At 36.7% G+C, this 22,671-nt stretch overlaps 1 protein-coding gene across 5 annotated transcripts in view; it reads left to right on the top strand.

The window, feature by feature from the left end:
• Pak3 (p21 (RAC1) activated kinase 3) overlaps positions 1-22,671 on the top strand; it is a 290,822-nt gene that overhangs the window by 240,536 nt on the left and 27,615 nt on the right. For all 5 annotated transcript variants that reach the window (XM_008852948.3, XM_029556029.1, XM_029556026.1 and 2 more), the window contains 4 exons: positions 155-218; positions 19,580-19,628; positions 19,863-19,975; positions 21,434-21,551. In XM_008852948.3, coding sequence (XP_008851170.1) covers positions 155-218; positions 19,580-19,628; positions 19,863-19,975; positions 21,434-21,551 — 344 coding nt within the window. The remainder of the gene's footprint in view (positions 1-154; positions 219-19,579; positions 19,629-19,862; positions 19,976-21,433; positions 21,552-22,671) is intronic.

Here is a 22,671-nt window from a genome sequence, read left to right as displayed (position 1 = left end):
GTACAATTTTAAACAAATTAAACAAATTTTTCACATAGATTCCAAAAATCATGTGGAAATATTTATCTAAATTTTTGGAATTGTGTTTGGTATCATAATTTTCACTCATAGGAAATCAGTTTCAGTCTTTCTCTCTTTCTTCCTCTTCTCTCAGGGAGCATTGTGAGTGTTGGAGACCCAAAGAAAAAGTATACAAGATTTGAAAAAATTGGTCAAGGGTAAGTGATTATTATTTGTAATACCAAAATGAACTTCAGCAACATATATAATGATTCAGTAGCAGCTTGGAAATCCCAACAATTCATGCTTCTTGTTTCTTCAATTCTATTTGTGTTTTGTAGTCTCAACATTAGCATTTCCAGCTGGCAGTCTGTGTGATAATTAACCAAGGAACACATGCTGTTGCAATCTTCACTATCGTTGAATTGATAGTGAGCTTTGGAGGGGGATTTTGCTCCCTGTATCATTTGCACATTCACACTGATTCGATCTAGAAAAGCAGTAGAGTTACAGAAGTATTTGGCTTATATGAACGTTCTCATTGTTTTGTCCCTATTGCACCAATATCAGTGTGTGGATAGGATCCCGTTTCTTTGTCAAACTGGACAGTAATAGAATGAGGGGGGAACAGTCCTTACTAAATGGTCCAGGGATGGGCAGAGTTGAGTATAACAAAACAGATCAATCATCCCTAAATGAGATAAGGTCCCTTATTTTCACCTAGTGAATTAATACAGATAGAGATTCCCAGTACCCACATGGCAGCTAACAACCGCTTGTAACTTCAGTCCCAGGGAATCCAACTCCCTATTCTGACCTCCAAGGGCACTGCACAGCATGGGTGCACCTTCATTACCTGCAGGAAATACAGTCGTACACATACAACAAAAATAATAATAAAAAAGCCATACAGATTCCCAGGCCCAACTGCCAGAGGTTTGAATCAGAAGTTGGGCAGAGACTCCAGGAATGACAACTTTATAAAAATTCCTCAGATGGGGACTGGAGAGATGGCTCAGCAGTTATGAGCACTGACTGCTTTTTCAGAGGACCCAGGTTCAAATCCTAGCACCCACATGGAGCATAACAACCTTCCATAACTCCAGTTGCAGGGGATCTGATGCCCTCTTCTGACCTCCAAGGGCATTGCTCTCATACACATAAATAATATTTTTTTAAAAAAATCCAGATGATCCTGATGATTAGTGAAACAATGTGAATCAAAATGCTAAATCATTTATTAGAACTAAAAGTAGTAGGAGTCACCTGTTCTTCAAGTCAACTGGAATTAGGTCTATCACTCAGGCCTAAGTGTGCAACTAAACCAGAGGGAAAGATGATGCAACAGTGTTTAGAACAGGGAAGTGTTTTGTTTAAAGAGCTTTAGTTTCTCAAGGATAGAAACTTCAACTTTCTTCATTCCCCAAAGGAATATACTATAAGACAGTTTGCAAAAGATATTACATAGTAATGGAATTTGGAAGAGTTGCCTTTTAGATTTTATTTTTAGTATTTTATTAATTCTTTGAAAATTTCGTACAATGTATTTTGAGCATATTCAGCCCTCCTCCAATAATTCCACCAAGATCCACCCCACCTCCCTACTCACCCAACTTCATGTCCTCTTTTTATTTTTTTTAAAGCCCATCAAGTCCAATTTGTGTTCCCCCAATACTACTCTTCATTGTGGGTCCATCTCTTTGAGCATGGTCAACCTACCAGGGATAACACCCTTAAGGAAAACTGAAAACTGACTCTCACTCTCCCAGCAGCTGTCAATTGCTAATGATTTTTCAGCTAGGGATGAGGCTTCTTTCCCACTGTTCACCCTGCATGCTGGAATTTTGTCTGGCTGGAGTTTGCACAGGCCTTTTGCATTCTGCTACAACTGATGTGAATTCATATGTGCAACTTCCCTGTTGTGTCCAGAAAACACTCTTTTTGTAGTCATCTACCACCCCTGGCTACAGTTATTCCATAGCTATCCCTGAGCCTTGGGAGGGAGGTTGTAATATAGATATGTCCTATTCAGAGATAAGCACTCTACATTCTCTTATTCTGTGTGCACTGGCTAGTTGTGATATGTGTGCTAATCATTATCTACTGCAAGCTTCTCTGATGAGGTTAACAAATACATTAATCTATGCATATGGCAGTAAGTCATCAGAAGTTGGTTTAATGTTATGTCCATTTAGCAGAATAACAGTGGTAGATTCTCCCCAAAGATCTGTGACCTATCAGCCAATAATTGTAGCAGGAATGGGTTTCATCTTCTGGAATAGGCCTTAAATCTAATCAGAATGTGCTTAGTTATTCCCATGATATTAGATTTCATTTTAATGTGTTTGGTTAAAAATAAGGGAGACTGGGGGCTTGATAGATGGATTGATGTTTAAGCATATGCACTGCTCTTGCTAAGGACCAGAGTTCAGTTCCCAGCACCCATGTCAGTTAGCTCACAACCTCTCCTGGCTTCCTCTGGCACTATACTCATGTGCATATACACACACTTAGACACTCTAAAAATTTATTCATTTAAAAATTAAAATGAATGAGTAAGGGAGGAGTCTATAGACTACGTGGAAATACTGCTCCAGATATTCACTGTTCATCACACAGTCACGTTTGACTTTGCTTCCCTTGACTGACAAGCACTTGCAGTGTTGCTAGTACACATTGGAATGTGTTGTAAAAATAAAATACACACCTAATTTCAAGAACTTTGTGTCAAAAAAGACTGTAAAATATCTCATAGATATATTACATATTGGTTATCTATTAAGATAACATTTTGAATACACTAGTCTAAGTAAAATATATTTTTAAACCTAATTTCACTTTGGAAGAGCTTTTAATGTAGCTCTAGACATTTAAAGTATGGCTCACATATGCTTTATGTGTTTTTAAGTATTGACTTCTTAAATTGAAACAGAATACTTATACCTAAGAATGTGATGTTTTGATGCATGTACTTACATTATATAATGTGGGCTAATGAGCTGGCTCAGAGGTAAAACCATCTGGCATGAAATCCTGAGGTTCTGAGTTCAGTCTCTAGAAACCACAGTTAAGGAGAGAACTGACCTCCCCAATACACACACACACACACACACACACACACACACACACACACATACACATAGGGGAAGAGGGGAAGAAAGGGAGGACTATAAGGAGGAAGACAATAGTAAAATAAAAATTTTAAATATATTGCATTTAAATATGTTCAAATCCAAGTAAGCATATCTATCCCTACGTTTATCATTTCCTTTTGGTGAAAATATTCAAAACCATTTCTTCTAGCTTTTTAAAAAAATTTTTCTCTATCCTCATATGAACAGTCACAAATTCTTAAAAATTCCACTTTCATAATTTCTCTACATGGTCACTTTTCTAGTTTTCACCCTGATTTCTCTCCTATTTTATTTATTGAATATTTTGTGTATTTCACACAGAACAGCCCAAACTATCTTAACCATCTTTATACCCCCGTCTCCACTGGCACCCTCCCATAGCTCCCCCCACTAGTGCCCGTATACTCTGTCTTCCCTGTTAAAAAGCCCACTGGCTGTCAGCATCCCCAGCCATTCCCCAGTGCAAGTCCGTCCACTAAGTCTAGTCAGCCTATCTAGTGTCCCTTGTTTTAGGAAGATCAGCTTTTCCTCCTCTAGCAGCAATCAGTTGCCCACATTCCTTCAGATAAGACTGAGGTCTGTTATTCATTTTCCCAGTTTTATGCTGGGTTATTGTCTGCCTGAGATTGCCAGGGACGTGTATGCTGACACCATTGCCATACAATCATATGAGCAGGTTCCCGGGAGCTGGTAGGACTCCTCTGTTTTCATATGGTCATGCACCTCCTCCCTGGCTCTTACAATCTTTCTATCCACTCTTCCATGATGGTCCCTTAGCCTGGGGTGGGAGAAGTTTAATAAAGGGATCCTGCCCAAGGAACATCAATCAACAGGCTCTTGATCTCTATACTTGAGCTATTTGTGACCTTTTGTGTTCCTGGCCCTCTGCTGCATGAGGGAGCTTCATTATTGAGAACTGAGAGTCATTAGTGTCCTCTTCATTATTCCTGTTCTATGTTCCATGAGCCTTAGGTGTAGAGGTTGCATTGTAGATGTGTCACTTAGGCCTGGACAATTCATAGACAATGTCTGTGTGTGACCAGTTGTGGTACTTGGTAACAGCCTCTGACTGGTACAAAAGAAGCTGATTTGATGAGTGGTGACTAGGATATTTGTCTATAAATATAAGTATACATATTTTGTACATAGTAAGAAATCACATTAGTGTTGTGACAGTCTTGGGGTTTTCTCTAAGATTGTAGTTACCCTGTTTTGTAATAGCACACAGGAACTTCTTGCTCCTATCTAACTATGGCTTTATAGCTGTTGGCCTGCCTTTCCCCATTCTTTGCTCTCCCCTACCGTACCCAGCTTCTGCTAACCATCATTCTGCCCTCAACTTCTATCAGATCAGCATTTTTTTCCATTTCACATGTGAGTACAGTTACATGGTGTTCCCCTTTTTGTACTTGGCATACTTAATATATTGATCTCCAGTTCCATCCATATTGTCCTATTGACCCAGAAGGCATTTCATCCTCTGTATTCTTTCAGGAGGATTCCATTGTGTATATATACTACATTCTTCTTATCTATTCATCAATTGATAGACATGTGGTTTGATTCTAGTTTTTAGCTATTGTGTACAGTGCTGCAGAAACGTGTGCACAGATGACTTTTAGACATTCAGAGTTCATTCCTTATGGATATATTCACCCAGCAGTGACATTCTAGGATTTTGCTTTTGTTTAGAGTTTGCAATGTATTGCTAATGAACAATACGTCTTTAATTGTAAGTATAAATAGGACCTATTTATTAAAAAAGCACTTTGTTATACAGATGCTTTCTGAGAAGTCAGAATGGGAACTGTTATGGCTTTATTTTGATTGTTTGTTCCCACTAAGATACACCTGAACCAAAAACAGCATTATTGTATTATTGTATTCAAAAGGGAAAAAAGAAAAAGAAAACGAAGAACCAGTTTCAAATATATCAGGAAATGAAGCAACACAAATAACCTCAAAAACAAAGATTATGCCACCAAGTGATTTTTCACGTTAAGGAGCCAAGGAGATTTCCCCAATATGATTGTTATACCTGAAAGTCTAAATGGGAAATGGAAAGGTTTTTCTAAATACCTGTCTGTCACTTTAAAAATTATTTTTTTAAAAAGGCTAAGCATGACAGCGCATACCTGTAATCCCAGCACTCAGGAGATGGAGGCAATAGGATCAGATGTTCAAGTTCATCCTCAGCTGCATAGCAAGCTTGAGGCCAGCCTGGACAAAGTCAGACCCCATCTAAGGAGAAGATGTGGAAGAAGAGGAGGAGAAACAGGAGGATCCACAGAAGGAGAAAACATTAAAAAAACAACCAAAATTTAAAATAATCAGAGCAGAATCTTGTTTGCTACAGCAGAAAGATCTCTTTCCAATTTCCAGACAGTAAATAAGTTTTAAAAAACGATGGCGTCAGCTGATAATTCAGTCATAAGACCAACAAAATTTTAATAAGTTCTTAGAGATTAGAAAGTCTATTTTATGAATTCCTTTGTCTCTAGTGTCTTGCGCACTGCTGAGCTAGATGGTGGCATGTAGTTTGTACTTAATGGCCCCTCAACCATTTTGTATGATTATGATCAACCACGAGGCTCAACATTTTCCTAGAGCTGTCTACTGCCCCCATCTCTCTGAGACTCTTTCTGCCTCAATAAATATTTGTTTAACTCATGAAAAATGTTTGTTTTTCTAGCTTTCCTTCACCCAGCCCCATCTTCTTTTCATGTATATGTACATGTCTGTCCTGCTTTTCTGGGTTATGTCTGTCCCTCATTTTCTTAGTGTGCTTTCCCCTCTTTGTCTTTGACAATGATGTGGTCTTCTGCACCACCTCACATTGTGCTTCCTTTGGGAAGTATACATGCATATTGCTGCTCTATCTTTTCCTTTGTGTTGGGTTCGCATGAACTCATTTCTACTGCCCATTTTCATACACACACTCTAAATGGTGGTACTATTAAACCAACGCTTTTTAAAATTAAATCAAAATAGACTTTAAAAATATAAAATGAAAACAGTAAACAAAATATTCTTAATTATTTAAGATATAATCCAAGAACTTGATTATAGAGATTTTTAAATTTATTTAATCATTCGTTTTGTTTTGTTGTTAATAGATTTTTTGCTCCTAACTTGTATTTAGGTGAAAGAGAAAAATATTTATTTTTTCTCTCTAGATTAAAAGAGAAATATTAACTTTGTTTTTTCTTAAATGGCTCTCAACTGATTTTTCCATAAATCATTGCTGTAAGGCAATCTAGACTCTACTCCCAATACACAGAAGTTTTGTTTTCTTTCCATCAAGTCTTGGGTTTTTATTGTTTTGCTTTACCTATTGTTATGGCGGCATTCAAAATTCTGTCACTAATCATCTAGTGCTAGGAATAATCAACCGCAGTGTTTGATTTTCACTTTCAGGGAGCACAATTCACTCTTGGGAGCCAGATTTGAGAAAAACCTTTTCATTAATCACCCTCATCTACTTGGAATCTAAAATTTTCCAGTATGGGTTTCTGCCATCCCAGCATTCAGGCCTAGGGCCAGAGAATTAGGCTTCATCGCACATAAACCAAGTTCAGAAATTTATATCTAATTATGTGAAGCCATAACTGTGAGCCTAAGCTTTAAAATGACAATATTTCACTAGTTTTGCTATGAAAACATTCTATAATTGGCCACCAAATCCAGGCATTTTGAGCAGATATGTGGAGAAAGCAGGGAGAGGGCAAGAGAAAGACAGTAAGGTACTCCTCCAAATTATCATGAACTCAGCAACAGTGAGTGTCAGATACACATAATGGAAACTGAAGAATCTTCTTTGTCTATGATAGTTACACAAAAGAACTTAGGTGGTAAATGGGATAGGGTAAGACAAGCAAATAAAATATTTCTTGTCAGTCAGCAACTGTTATTAGGAGGCTGTCTACTTTCTGAATAACCAGTAGCAGTGTAGCAGAGGGAGGAATTTACTAATGCTGGCAGCTGGCCTCATTGATGTCTCACTAGTAGGTCTGAATTAATTTCAGCAGTTTTCCTTATATAAGAAAGCACTGAAAAATACATCCTGTTTTCCTTCAGATGCATGTTGTCTTTTCTCCTCAACAAGATTAGTAGATTGTTGTAAAAAAGCATCCAAAGAGATATTTTAGATCCAGATTAGTAAATGTTTTTGATTTAGTGAGTTATGGTTCAGTGCTCACTATGTGCAATGCAGAGTTGTAATTAAGAATCAGGCTCTGAGTGTCCACAGTAACCTCTATGTTCATTGATCCCCTGAGTATCTAACAAAGAAAAAGGGACAGTTGTATTAAGAAATGAGCAAGTGGTTGAGTCTGTAGCTCAGTCACAGAGCACTTGCCTACCAAGTAAAAAGGCCTTGGTTGAATTCTCAGTGAACAAGAAAGAAAAGAATGGGCGGGGGGTGGTGGTGGTGGATCCACCCCCATTCATGTGCCTTTACACCATATTTTATCTGCATTGTCATCTCCCCTTGAATCCTGCTTCAGCTGCCCTTATCTTTTTTGTTTTCCTTCTTTCTAAATCCTAAACCTGTACCAGCTTATATTTAGTACTCACAGATTGATTACAAACTTCGAAAACCATAGTGGGATAAAGGGAGAATTTTGGAAAGATTAAAGCGAAAAATGTTACCATTTTGAACTCAGAAGACTGTGGACAGATTAATTTCTTTAATCATGAGTTTTATTATTCATAGTAAAACAGAATACACATACTTCCTAAGAGTGAAAAATAAGCAAGAAGACATTTAATGTGCTTACCCCAGCACATGCCACGTAGTTAAGTACGCCATCAATGTCAGTTATTTGTTTGGGGTGAAAAACAAATGCTATTTGCCATATGCTATTATGACATGGAACAGAATACAGTATTATACTGCAGTTGCAAAGAGCTAAGGGGATAGAAAGGGCGGACAAATGACTTATAGTCAAGGAGGGGGTTATGACAAAAGATTTTTAAAAGAAAGTCCATTTGAGTTGTAATTGGAAAAGGTATAGAAACTTAACAAATGGGGGTTATGGAACTTCTATTTGAAGTAAACTATATGAATTTTTATTTTAGATTCTAGGTTTTATCCACCTATGGTGGTGTCCCTATGCCTACAGCTGGCATTAATACTCAGAATTTGTTGAATCCACAGTGAAAAGATAAGAAGACTGAAAGGAACAGCACCAGTTGTGTGGACAATTAGAAGTTCATTGTGACAATATAGGTAACAGAAAACAATGTTAGAATGATAGGTAGAGATAAATCATAAAACAAATTAAGAGATACAGGCTGCAATATGTATGTAGCACCATTTCTTTGCTGTGGCAAAATAACTGACATAACTTAATAGAGGAAAGTTTATGTGGGATCTGGCAGATGAAACCTAACCACCTCATGTCTACCAGAACAGAAAGAGTTACATGGACTCTAATTGATGGACCCAGCAACATGACACACCCTTCAAAGGCACACCTCTAGAGACCCACTTCCTCCAACCAGGACCCATCATTTAATAGCCCAATAAGTTATTATTAACTCATCAATGGATCAGCCTATTATTGATACTAGCATATTCACAATCTGGTTGCTTCACAGTAGTTCTACCAGCTGTGGACTAAGCCTCCAAGACCAGAACCTTTTGGAGAGATACTTTATAGCAAAACTACAGTACTATGATCTTATTTTTTGTTTAATTTTTGTTTTGGTCTTTTTTTTGAGACAGGGTCTCCCTGTAGCCTCAGCTGGCCTTGAACTCACTGTGTAGAGCAGGCTGGCCTTGAACTCACAGAGATCCTATTGCCTCTGCCTCCCAAGTGCTGGGATTAAAGGCATGCACCACCACGCTTGGCTCTTAAGTTTAATTTTTTGAGTAGGTACTAGCTGAGCATAGTGGTCTACCATTATGAATGTATAGAACAATAGACGGTGAAATGTGCACTACCCTATACATGTGTCCCCCAGATTTCGTGTTATCCTGAATAAAGTAAACTTCCATAAAGAAACTATTATTGGTTTCATATGTAATATTCTCACTTATTCATTGAATACAAATTCATTCACACACATGCTCACACATATCAAAAAAATAAATTTGAATATAAGGTCGTCCGTGAAACAGGTTTTAAATTGTTTTTGGGTTTTGATACATCTGAATATCTATGCTGTTAGATACATACTAATTAAACGAATGCTTATAATGTTTAACTTATTCATTTACTCTCATCTGCATATTTAAAAACACACACTATATAAAATTTTATATTGACTTGATAGAATTTTCCACTTTCTCGTTTCACAAACAGAAGAATCCAACAATTTCCTAGGCATCTTTAACTTTGTTTTTATAATCAGTTATATCCACTTTTGAAGTCACCTGACAGTTATGCAAACATATCATCTGATTTTCATGAAAGATACTTAATATTTCAAGTCCATATATGATTCTATCTTGTAGGTACATTATCTCTATCACAGTTACACAATCGTGCAACATTAAGATGACCATTTTCTGAACTTGCCTGTTTAGTGTATATTTATAACTTCATAACTGTCTACTATATAACTTTTAAAATTTTCTGTTACAAATTTACAAATGTCAACAAAAGAAAATAGTGTAGGAATTCCCATATTCATATTACTCAAATTTAACATTTAGAAATTACTTTTTAGTGAACTAACATAATAGGACCTAAAAATAAAAATTGCTTGATGTCATCTAATTCCCACTTGTCTCACAATGCTATTTTTATCGTTGGGCTGTTGACATTAATATCCAAGATCTACATGTTACATTCAGTTGTCTCTTAAGTTTCTGTACTGTAAAACCACCTTCCTTATTTCCTTTTTCACTATTATTAATTTAGTGAAGAAATTGGCCATTATCTAGTAGAATGGACCACTATCTGGTCTTGTCTGTTACTTTCATTTGATGTCAGCTGATTTGTTACTATAAATAGAAATGAGTTCTAAGAGTCTTAGATTCTTATTCAACTTTTGGTTAAGTTCTTCATAGGTGGTGCTGTTTCATATTCCTTCAGGATGAAAGGTCTGATGCCCCATGTTTTACTGAGAAGTAGATTACTAGTAAGATTCAACGGGTGACTGTCCCCTTCTACATGAATTTCACCTTAACCTTTCATCCAATAGTTTCATCTACTGATGACCATTGCTAAAATCAGTTACTTTATTAAGGATTATAAAATAGTGATTGGCTAAATCTGTCCTCCCTTCCACATTTATTGACTTGTATATTTTTGTTGAAAAGAACTATACTTCATCACATAAGATTCTTCAGTTACCCTGCCTGAAACATACAAATAAATCAAGATAAATTCCTCATTTTAAAAAAGATTTTACTATTTTTGATTTCCTTTGATTCTTTATTATTTTGATTTTGAGGAGAGTGTATTGCATGCAGGTATGTAAGTACACCCACATCATGCAATGTCCATAGAAGTCAGAAGACGGTGTCAGATGCCCTGGAACTGGAGTGGCAGATGGTTGTTAGCTGCCATGTGGGTACTGGGAATCGAAACTGAGTCCTCTGTAAGAACAGCCAATGCTCTTAAACACTGAGTCATCTCTCCAGCACAAAATTCTTCATTTTTTAATTGCCAACTTCCAGTTAGTACCCAAGTTACTTCTATCAAGAAGGATTTCTCTGATATTTACAAATGTCATTATAAATTCAAGGGGTATTGTATTTCCAGTTTGTTTCATTAATTTCCACTCATTTTCAATGGTCAGACTATATCTTTGGCTAATGGTAGTCCCTTTTTCTGCATCAGTTTTGAAATAGTTCTTCAAAAAATATATTTATGATGTCTGATACCTGAGTTATAAGGCCATAATCTCTGAAATAATAATTTATATATTTTCTTTTCAATTCTGATATTCTATAAGCACCTAAAACTCATATTGACTGAGAATATTTCCAACTAATATGAACTTCCTAGACTACATTTTCTAGCTAAAAGCAAATGCATAAGGAGAATTATCACATTATGAATTTTTATGAGGATTTGAGTATAAGGCAACTCTTTCCGGGGCAGAACCGTTACCTCTTTGTTATTAATATATTTCAGTGCAAGTGGTAACAAAACATGTAGCTTGTTTTCTGTCACATGCCTGTGTTTAAGAGGTGTAACTATCTTCCTCTTTTCAACAAAGGCATAGAATTTTATCATTTTAATACACCATAATTTAATTAAGTATGCCTTCAATGATGGGAATCTAGATTTTTCTGATATTTTGTAATTTTAAACAAGGCCTCAGTAAAGCTCCTTACAAATAAACCATTTCATATCTATACAATGTGTTAGGCTAAGTTCCAGCAGCAGCAGCATGCACATTTGTGTCTACTTGATTACATACTTATAAATACAGGTGTATTATAGCATTATTATAAGACTTGTCCCTACAGTGTCTTTCTAAATAAAAAATTTTATAAGGAAAACTTAGCAAGAAAGTGTGGAGCAAAACAAGGGTCTATCCTGAAGAATTCATTGGTCAATGACATACAACTCTACAATGCCATGTCATATTTCTACATAGATTATATTAGCCATGCATCTATGTATGATGAAAAGTGACAGTTGGAGCATTTTTTTATCATTTCACTCCTAGACATAAAGAAACACGTATGGCCAAAGGAATTTTTTTTAAATTTCTGAATCTTTGGTTATCATATCATTGTACAGAATGATAGATCACTTTATGGATGATTATAAACAAACTCTACTACTAGTTCATGTGTTATCATGCACTCAACACTAGCCACTCTAACTTCATTTTAAAGCTTAAGAAAGTAAATATATCATGTTAGGTATTTTTCAGATTTATCCCTGGTACCCAATTAGGAATCCTCTTCATGGTCTGACATGAAGTCCCCCTATTAAAGATGAATAGTTCTGAATCTAATTTCTTTTGAGGAGGTTAAATTAATTAAGTTAACATATAAAATCATGGGTTTCATTGTGGCATGGGCATATCCCTATATTTTTTTTCAAATCTGTCCCCTCTCCACTGTTCTTATTTCTTCAAGGATATCGTGAATAGTAGCTTGGTTTAGAGAGCCTGAAAAACTGTACAGTTTAGAACTTGTGGGTAAGTGCTGAGAATAAATCCTCTGACTTGGTTTTTGCTGTCTATTGGGTAAGAGCAAAAGTGCTGTCTAGTGTGTTATTCTTTGGGTTGGACCAGCCACCCAAAAGGGGTTTGCTTTCTTATTGGATCTGCTTTGGGCCACACAAAGTAGTTCTGTAATAGGCTTTGTGATGCAGAAGATTGGAAATGCAGTGTTTACAGAGCAATGGAATATGCTCTTTGTTCTCCTTAATGCACTTAAATGCACTGTGTTTTGTGCTGTCCCTTGTTTAAAAAAAAAAAAAAAAAAAGATGATGCCACTCAATCAAAAACCACTAGCCGAATTTACACGTTAAGTTGTTTTTTTACCCTTTTTTCATCCATAGTAATGAGCATGTATTAGACCACCTGCCCCCTTTTCCTGTCCAGACCCTATTGAAACCAGTGGCACACACTGGAAACAGCTGCTTACACTTAATGTTGGAGTGAGTAACTGAGAGTTATCTGGTATTTCCAGGGATTAAGCTCTGTAACTGTGGCCTCATTATCACTGGACAATAACCCACTGAGCTTTCTGTCTTCATTCCCATAATGTGTTATGGCTCTGTTTAGAAATAGATGGTCATGAATACTCCCAGAAAAGTTATGACCTAGCTAAGGAACAGAAAATCCACTGTTAAAATTTATAATCTTACTAATTAAAGATTATACCGCCTGGCACTGACTGCTTTCTGTGTACGTAGGTAGTCGGGTAACAGAACTTAAATAATGTTTTTTAACCTTAGAGATACAATTTTTGAGAAATAAATTTTCCGCAAAGAACATTCTGATGTACACACTCTCTCTCTTTTAAACATCTTTGCATACAGTGTTAACATTATTCTCCACCATTCCTAAAGGATATTTAGGCCACAGTCAGGAATTTTATCCCTGTTTAGGGTGGTTATGTGTTACATGTACTCTCATATTCCTACACAACAAGCACATATATGATATTGTCAAACAGTAAGCATACTGTGCATGTTTATGTCAGATGCATTAGTATAGTAAAACAATTTCTATATAGGATCCTACAAGTGGTAACTTTCTTAATTATTCAGCAGAAGAGAAAGTATAGTCCTCAAAACTAACTGTAGTTCCATTCCAGTCTCAGCCTGATGATAATTGAGTCAGAAAATGTGAGTTTGAGGAAGTACTACATGTTCACTTAGCATTAATGAAAATGCTAAAGATCTATTTTCAAAATGAAACAATTATTCATCCTTAAACAAACATGAAATCACCATAGTTGCAGCAAAATGGATACAATTTGAAATCATTATATTGTAGGTAAGTAAGAAGGTGTTAAAACTAGGAATGGGTCCATGAAATGGGAAAAGAGAACTTTTTTTTAAACATTTATTTATTATTTTTATTTTATGTGTATGTGTGTATTGCCTGTATGTAGGTAAGTGCACCCATGTCGTGCAATGCCTGCGGCAGGCAGAAGAGGTAAGAGGCTGTTGGATCCCCTGGGACTGGAGTTATGGACAGCTGTTAGCTGCTATGTGGGTGCTGGGATTCGAACCTGGTTCTTCTGCAAGAACAGTCAGTATTCTTAACCGCTGAGCCATCTCTCCATCCCCAAGAGATCTTTTTTTTTAAAAAAAAAGCTTATCTATTATATTTATTTTATGTGTATGTGTGTATTGCCTGCATTTGGGTAAGTGCGCCCGTGTAGGGCAATACCCGTGGAGGTCAGAAGAGGCTGTCGGGTCCCCTGGACTGGAGTTACTGACAGTTGTTAGCTGCTATGTGGGTGCTGGGATTCGAATCCAGGTCTTCTGCAAGAACAACCACTGTTCTTAACTGCTGAGCCATCTCTCCAGCCCCCAGAAAAAAGAGATCTTAAAGGAAGGGGAAGGGAAGGGAAAAAAAAGAGAGGGTAATGGACTGCATTTGACATGAAAGCAGAAGTTAGGTCTATTGAAAGGAGAAGGATGGGGACCTGCAAGACAATAAGCAAGCCAGGTATGGGGAGGACAGTAGGGGAGGGAAGTGAGTAAGAATGAAGTGTTGTGAAGATGTCATATTGAACCTTATTAATATGAATGCTAATTTAAGCATTGATTAAAAACATAAATAAAATGACACATGCAATAACATGCAAAAAAAAAAAACCCAAAGAAACAAAAACATACTTAAGAAAGCGAGCAATGCCATCAAACAGATACATTTTTAAAATTCAGCAATTACTGTATAACCCTGGACAAGCTCCTCACCATTTCCCAGTTGCAATGTGTTCATTTGTAAAGTAAGGCAAATAGAGTTGAACAGAGTGCGCACTAAATGAGATCATCCATTCTGAGAGGTACAGAGTAAGACCTCAATAAATGATAGAAAGGGATCTCTACCAGCAGCAATAGAAAAGTAAGAGTCACTATAAAGGTAACCATTTGAAATGGGGATTGTGTTCCTGAGTGTGACCTCATTAGCTCCACCTTTAAACTTGTAAAACATTAAGAGAGAATGGTACCTACCCCTCCGGCTACCTCACTCCTTCCTACCAGGTTCCTCTTGGACCTTATTGAGCCCTCTTCCTTTTTTCTTTTTATGCAGTCCGTGAAATTTCTCTTAGCCTCAATTTCTTGCCCTTCTTTTCTGTAGTTCATTTCCATGCTGAAATCAAATTGATTTATCTCAACTATTGGTCCTACCCTGTTGCTGCCCTGGCAACTATTTAGAGTCATTGTTTGACATTAGCTCTTAGAAGGAAACTGTAAAATCTGATGAAGGATGTTGATAATTAAACAGAACTTGTGAGAAAAAGAGAGAAATCATGAGTTGTTCCTTTCTTTCTAGACCCTTCAAGCTAGACGCCAGTGTTTCCATTTGAGAATTATGAACTTGGCCATGTCGAGGAGAGACGGCTGATAGAGCAGCTAAGGTGAAGCCAAGAGCCCAGTAGTACTATTAATCATACAGCAGTTGATGAGGCCCCCTGGTTGAGCAATCTGCTGATTTAATATTCTTTAACCATACTGTAGGTTAACAGAAAGATCTCTACTTCAGAGTTAGGAGGCCTTTCTTACTGAACCGTTTCATATATGGCATATCCTACCCACGCTTTGGACTTCAGATTTCTCATCTGCAATGAGGTTAAACTGGATGATCTTGATTTTCCTGTGAGTCCTACTAATATATCATTTCTTTGTACGATCTGAGGAACTGAGGTTTTTTACTAAAAAAAATTCCCATGATAAACAATTGTTCTTCTTACAGCACTCTGCCGTCAATAACATGAGAATGGAGAGATAGTAAGGGTCTATGGAATTAAATAGCTGGTATAAAAATCAAACTGGCAGTGTTGACCATTTTATCATGCCAACCCAAAAGTCAGAGAATTCAGTTTTGTTTTTTTATAAACATTTTATTTATTTTTATTTTACATGTATGAGTGTATTGCCTGTATGTATATTAGTGCACTCGTGTCATGCAATGCTGTGGACTTCATAAGAAGGCTTCAGATTCCCCTGGAACTGGAGTTAAGGACAGTTCGTAGCCACCATGTAGGTGCTGGGAATCGAACCCAGGTCCTCTGCAAGAGCAGTCAGTGCCCTTAACTACTGAGCCATCTCTCCAGCCCCAAGAATTCAGAGTTTTTAACTGAGTCAGAAATCAACCTTAAACTGTTGGAATATAAAAATAAAATAGAACTTGGGTTCAGAGAAATGTCCAGAATGCTAAGATGGAATTGGCGATAAGTCCATAAATTTCACTCTACAGGTATCTAAATTTGTGCATTTTAGTTGAAGGTTCTACAAAAGGAAATTGAGCAGGCCACTTATTTACTGAGCAGTACAGTGAAGTCAAGTACCTAACTTGTTTTGGCTTGGAGGAAGGTAAGGACCTTGGGGTACATAACAACATTTTAGGATGGAGCAAAGGTGAGGGAAAAAGGAAAAAAAATGGCTCCCACTGAAAAATTGCATGTTTGCGGTGAGGTGGAAGAAGAGCAAATGGAAGGAAAATGTGCATTTTTAGCTAATATCCAATGCTCTAGAATTTCAGAATCTTTAAATCTTTGTGTATTTGTAGCAATTCTATACCAATGAATGTTGTTAAACCCAGGATATTGGTATTTCAGGATTAGGGCTCAAGCAATTTTAAGACAATAAAATGCTAAAGTGAATGGGGGATGCAAAAGAGTAAAGAAAGAAAACAAAGGATTTGCAGGTAAAGCTCCTGAGATGTTAAATACTAATCCTTCTTGCACCTCCAGTCAGTCACAGTTTTATCCCCTAGGGAATTAGAAATTAGCATCAAGGTTGGAGGGACACCCATGGTGAATAAGGGGAAAAGCCACTGCGTGGGCTAGGATTTTGGTAGCCTTCATAGGTTCAATTAGAAGAGGCGCCATTTTATATATTTCTTATATATTGAAAGTGTCTCCATACAAATTTATTTGATTTGTTCCAAGCTTAAAAGGAAAATGCATAACCATTTCTCGAGTATGAGGTGGAAATCTCCTTGACCTCTGCTCTTGAAAAATAAAGATGTGCTACGGAGGTCACTTGAGCTAAGACATTAGGCGTGAACAGCCAACAGTAAATCAGTTATCCTCTGCTGTGAAACTAACAGCTCCAGCAGCAATAAGGAATGTTATTAGCCGTTACTGTATTAAGTTTCAACACTGATTTGGGATCAGGGCAAAATGCTTTTCTTAGATTGTATCACTTGATACTCCCACGTCCTAAATGAGATGAGCTACTAGTATCTTAGTTTGCAGCTCAGTCACTCTTCCGCATTTGAAGGTGTTGTGCAAATATTCTAAATATCTGGAAATAAACCAAATGAAGATATTTTAAAATCATAATTTGCAATGAGATTTGAGTAGGTGCTTAGGGTTTATTATACCTGAAATATATATCAGGCTGATATAATCTATTCCTTTGAACTCAAAATAATTCTGAGTTCAGAAGAACAAATCAAATACTGACCCCAGAACTGAGGCATATCCAATCACTTATTCGAAGAAGGAAGTGTTTTATGCAGATTCAAGTGGAAGAAGAAATACTTTTTTTATTGAAAGGAAAAGTCTTATTGCAATTGAATGCTGGCCAAAGAATAGTTTTTATTAATTTGTTCATTCACCAAATATTTATTGGGCATTAGCTATGAAATCTGAATGCAGAATTTGAAATAAATAATGTCAGTACTTTGAGAATTGCCGAATATTGACTCAGGTAATACCTAGAGATTAAGTGTGATTTTTAGCCTCATTTCAACAGCTATTTTTAATGCCAAACAGAATGTGGAGGGCAGTATAGCTACTGAGTATAGACCATAGAATTAAATAATTTTAGAAATAAAGTGGTTCTACTTCCTAAATAATATAGATAAGAGATTCAGATAGACTTGAATTATAAACTCTATAACCTTGAATAGGTTGCTTCGCCACTCAAGTTTCTGATTTATGGCATGAGGAAACTAGACCTGCCTTACATAGAAATCTGCTAGGCATCATATAAAATCACTTATATAAAGTTCTTAGCTCAGTATCTGACACACACAACACATGCAATATGTGTTTGCTGTTATTGTGATCTCTCTTTTCTGTGTGAGAAGACTGAAATTCACTTAAGGGAAATGACTAGTCCAAGGTTGCATAGCTTGTGATGGTAGAGCAAATATTAGAACTCAAAGCTCTACCACTAGTCAAATACTTATACTACACTATTTTCTTCCCTGGGAGTAGGTAATATGAAATTCCTAGACCTTCGGGAAACATTTTAGTTCATCCAAGGAAAAGAATTACAAAGAAATGCCTGACACAAAAAAATAATTTCTGAGCCTGGTATTGTGGCTCACAACTGTAATCCCAGTAGTTGGGAGACTGAAGAAGTGAGATCGCTGCAAGGCTACAGAAGGAGTTGCAAGACAACCTTAGGCTACAAAGTGAGGAGAGAAGGGGGAGAAGGACAGAGGGAGGGAGGGAGGGAGGGAGAGGGAGAGGGAGAGAGAGAGAGAGAGAGAGAGAGAGAGAGAGAGAGAGAGGATGAATGAGAATGAACATTAATATCCATGGACTTGAAAACTAAAATTTGGAGCTTTATAATATCTAGTAAATGAATTGCAGGGCTGAATTCTATCCTCCATGCTTTACTTACCACAAATGAAACTGATACCCCTTTTGCTTGAGATAGGGAAGGAAGGAGCTTCAGAGTTCAGGTGCTATTCACAGAAAGATACTGGAGACTCAACTGGACTATACCATTTCTACTTGCAAAGCAAGGAATAACGCAATAAATTTATAATGGAAACATCGGTGCTACCAAGACTTAAGGAATGATAGATTTTTAAATTTTTATTTTTTGCGTATGAGACTTATAGTTGCATGTATGTAAATGCACCCAAGTCAGGCAATGCCTGCAAAGGACAGAAGAGGGTGTCAGATTCCCTGGAACTGGAGTTATAGATGACTGTTAGCTGCCATGTGGGTGCTGGGATTTGATGAACCCAGGTCTTTTCCAAGAGCAGCCAGTTCTCTTAACCACTGAACTATCTCTCCAGCCCCAGAAATGATAGATTTTAAAAGAGTTTTCACTGGAGTGAATAATCACAGAAGTTGTTGTTCTTGAGAAATTTGGCAACATCTTCTATAGATCATGAGTCATATGTGAAAACCATACAGCCTTTATAAAATACTTTAAAAACGAAAAAAAAAAAAAAAAAAAAAAAAAAAATAGAATGGCGGCTCTATAGGAGAGGCACATTGTTATGCTTCATGTAGCTACAATACTGGTATGACATTGAGAGTGACCAAGTCATTAGATGAAGGTAGTCTTATGGTTAGAAACATAAAAAGATCTACTCTGTACATATGCTGAAAGTGATGATTGCTTTACAATTGCTTAAGTAAAACTGTGAATTCTTTTCTGAACTTTATTTCAGTTTCATCAGAGGACTGCAACCTTGATTGTAGCAAAATAAAAGGAATATTAAAAATAACCAAGAGTTTCCTAAGAACAAGGCCATTATGCTAAATTAATGCATATCCCAAGAACTGGTGCCAAAAAGTCTGATGGGAGTTCCTGGGCCACCACAAGGGATTCATTGTGATTGTTTCTGGTGCAATTACTATATAAGGCAGTCCTTTCACCATTGTGCGCCTATAAATTTGCTGAGGGTAGATCTAGAATTAAGTGTTCTTACCACAGTAACTTTTAGGTGATGGCTACTATTTTACTTCATCATTTAATCTTCATCTTACTAACTTAACTCTCCTGAAAAGGAATTATGTTTTTTTCAAGGGAAATATATTCAAGGGTAACACCTTGATTACTTATTCACTGGATAAATTTAATCTTTACAGGGCATCAGGTACTGTCTATACAGCACTAGACATTGCAACAGGACAGGAGGTACGTGCTCCCATTCAATTCTTATTATTTTCCTTTGTGTTTCTCAGGTATTCTTGTTGATAGCATGAATGGCTAGTGGGTAGCACTAGGTTGATATTGTTTATTAGGTATTTACCAGAGAGAAAAAGCACATGTCAGTAGTACAGAAAATATAGTAGATGAAGAATTTGTACATTGATAATTATGCTTATTGTAATAATTGTAATTCATTCTTATATCTTAATCATCATTCAGGTGGCCATAAAGCAGATGAACCTTCAACAACAGCCCAAAAAAGAATTAATTATTAATGAAATCCTGGTCATGAGGGAAAATAAGAACCCCAATATTGTTAACTATTTAGATAGGTAAGTGTTTATCTACATATTTTTTATAGGATGTAATTTACTTGTCAAATTATTTATGGAAAATTCATTTGATAGTCATTCCACAGATATTTCTAGAACAGTGCAAAAAAAATACAGAGTGACATTGATTGTTCAACTTGCACCCATATCTTTACCCATCCATCAAACACTTGAAAATTTATTTTATGGACCTAATTCTAAACATAAGCAGTTTGTGTGATTTCTTTTTGAGGACTGTGGCTCCATCTTGGCAGGAAAATGACTACTGCATATAGGAGAAAGGAGTGGCGTTTCATACATTTCATCAAGTGTGTGTTTGCACTCAGTGTAGTCTCTGGGAAACTGAAGCGGGCAGACAACAATAGCCCAGCCCTTCTTTAATGGATGATTTGTTATTATCTGACAGTGAGGTCCAAGGAATTGAGACTTTAGTGTTAAACCTTTTTCCTAAAGCAGGTAATTAATGCCTCTTTCATCAGCAGTATAACTGTGTGTTATAAATAGGCACTTAAAGACAGTGCTAACTCTTTTCTCGTGGTTAACATCTGTCTCTTCGAACTTTAGTAAGTGTTTGCTTAGCACCACTGTGCCATGTTCTCTCAGGCGATACAGAGGAATTAAGGCTGGGTCTTCAACCTCTATGACCATAAGGACTTGCTGTTTTTGTTTTAGGCCAGCAGACAGTGATGAGTAGGAAAAATTAGGAGATAAAAGGACAATCGAATTTTAAAGTTTTAATCAGTGTTTCCTAAAATGTCCTTTAGGGACAATCTGCACAGCATGACCTGGATTCGATTTCTGCATTTGTAATTTTGTAAAAAATTGCATTTATACTTTTTAAAGTGTAGATTTCTGGGCTGGTCCTCATAATTAATGGAAACAGAATTTGTGAATTTTCAGTTTTAAAAGGCTTTCCAAGTGAATCTAACAAATACTGTTGTTTGAGCACCACAGAATACAAAATCTTGCTTTATAGTAAGGTGGGGGTGTATGTTTAATTGGTTATTTAGTCTCCCCTTAGCTCAGCCTGGCCTGGAACTTACCAAGTTACCAAGGCTAACTTTAAAATTCCAATGCTCCTGCTTCATTCTCCCAAGTAGATGGAATTACAGGTGTGTGCCACTCCCTCTGACTTAGAGATGTGGGAATTAAGGCAGGGTGGAATCATTAGGGTCACTGTTCTCTGTAATTCCTCATTCTTGTTTAATAATGGGGAATAGAGACATGATAATACTGCTGAAGTGTCTTCAGGTGGTGCTATTTGGTTTGAATAAAGTGTAAGCTATAGTGACCTTCGTCCCCATGTTTGAGCACTAGAGTTTGTGCTTTCATAACTGCTTAAAGACAATAAGCATGGCCCTCTTCACCGTCCATTTTTATCACAACTAAGGCTTAAGAATATTAGAGTCTCCACTTCCTTAGTCCCAATTTCAAAGTACTTTTCTTTTCCTATTTTAGCTACTTAGTGGGTGATGAACTATGGGTAGTCATGGAATATTTGGCTGGTGGCTCTTTGACTGATGTGGTAACAGAGACCTGTATGGATGAAGGACAGATAGCAGCCGTCTGCAGAGAGGTAAGAAAAGAAAATGATTCTTGCTGAGAAACATCAAAATTGTCGGTTCTTTCTTTCTGGTTATTCAGAATGTTTAAAGCATTAAAATAGCAATAACATATTTTTCTCCTGAATAACAAACTAGTTGGAAAACCTATTTAAACCATAACTTAACAGCACGTCCTTGCACCACCTTTGCCAGACTTTCCTTGGTTTTCTGTGGATCTTCTGTTCCATTATGGTATTGAAGGAGTCCTTTATCTACGCTTATGTGGGGTAGTGTTGGTGAACATGGTTTATTGTGTTATTCACATGAAACTTCTTTCTGGTTTCAGACAGTTTTAAAAAGATGTTCTGCATGTTCAATACGAGTCCTATAAAATACAGATTACATTATATTCCTATCATTTTCTAGAAGGCAATTTAAACACTGTCTTCCTTCGGCATAGAAAGCAATTGTTTCCACAGTACCCTGTGAGTATTCTTTACATTCATCCAGTGGATCAGGGTCTGTCATTTAGAAGAGGGATAGCAGTTAGTGCCTCTAGTTCCTAGCTAATTTAAGGATGTTTTATTCTATTATTTTGATCAATATTTCTTTAAACATATACTCTTCAAAAGACTCTCATATTGAACATTTTTATCTATCTAACTTATTGTGGTGAAGTTTTCTAAAAACTGAAGTAGAAACTTGAAAACCAATGATAGGACAACAAAACTAAGTGATGTTAGCTAATTTTTGGATTTAAATTGTTCTTGTGAGACTGGAGACATGGATCAGAGGTTAAGAGTACAGGCTATGCTTTCACAGGACCTGGTTTCAGTTCCCAGCCCCCACATGCTGGCTAACAACCATCTGTAACTCCAGTTCCAGGGGATCTGACTCCTTCTGACCTCCAAGGGCATTGCACAATACACTCATACACATAAAATAAATTACTACTTTAAATGGTTCTCTTAAAGTTCTTTGATTTTTCACTTTTCCCTGCGCCCTAAACATGCATACATAACAAAAACCATGTTTTTCCTTCATGCCATAAACCATATTTATATTCACTTAGAACAATATTTTCCCTGAGCCTATGCTTTCTAATTTTTAGTATTATAAGACAGACATTTCCAAACAAGTACCTATAGCTTG

The sequence above is a fragment of the Nannospalax galili genome, unplaced genomic scaffold (genome assembly GCF_000622305.1).
Source record: "Nannospalax galili isolate Female #2095 unplaced genomic scaffold, S.galili_v1.0 scaffold25, whole genome shotgun sequence".
Taxonomy (NCBI): Eukaryota; Metazoa; Chordata; class Mammalia; order Rodentia; family Spalacidae; genus Nannospalax; species Nannospalax galili.
This window is presented reverse-complemented; position numbering and strand designations above follow the sequence as displayed.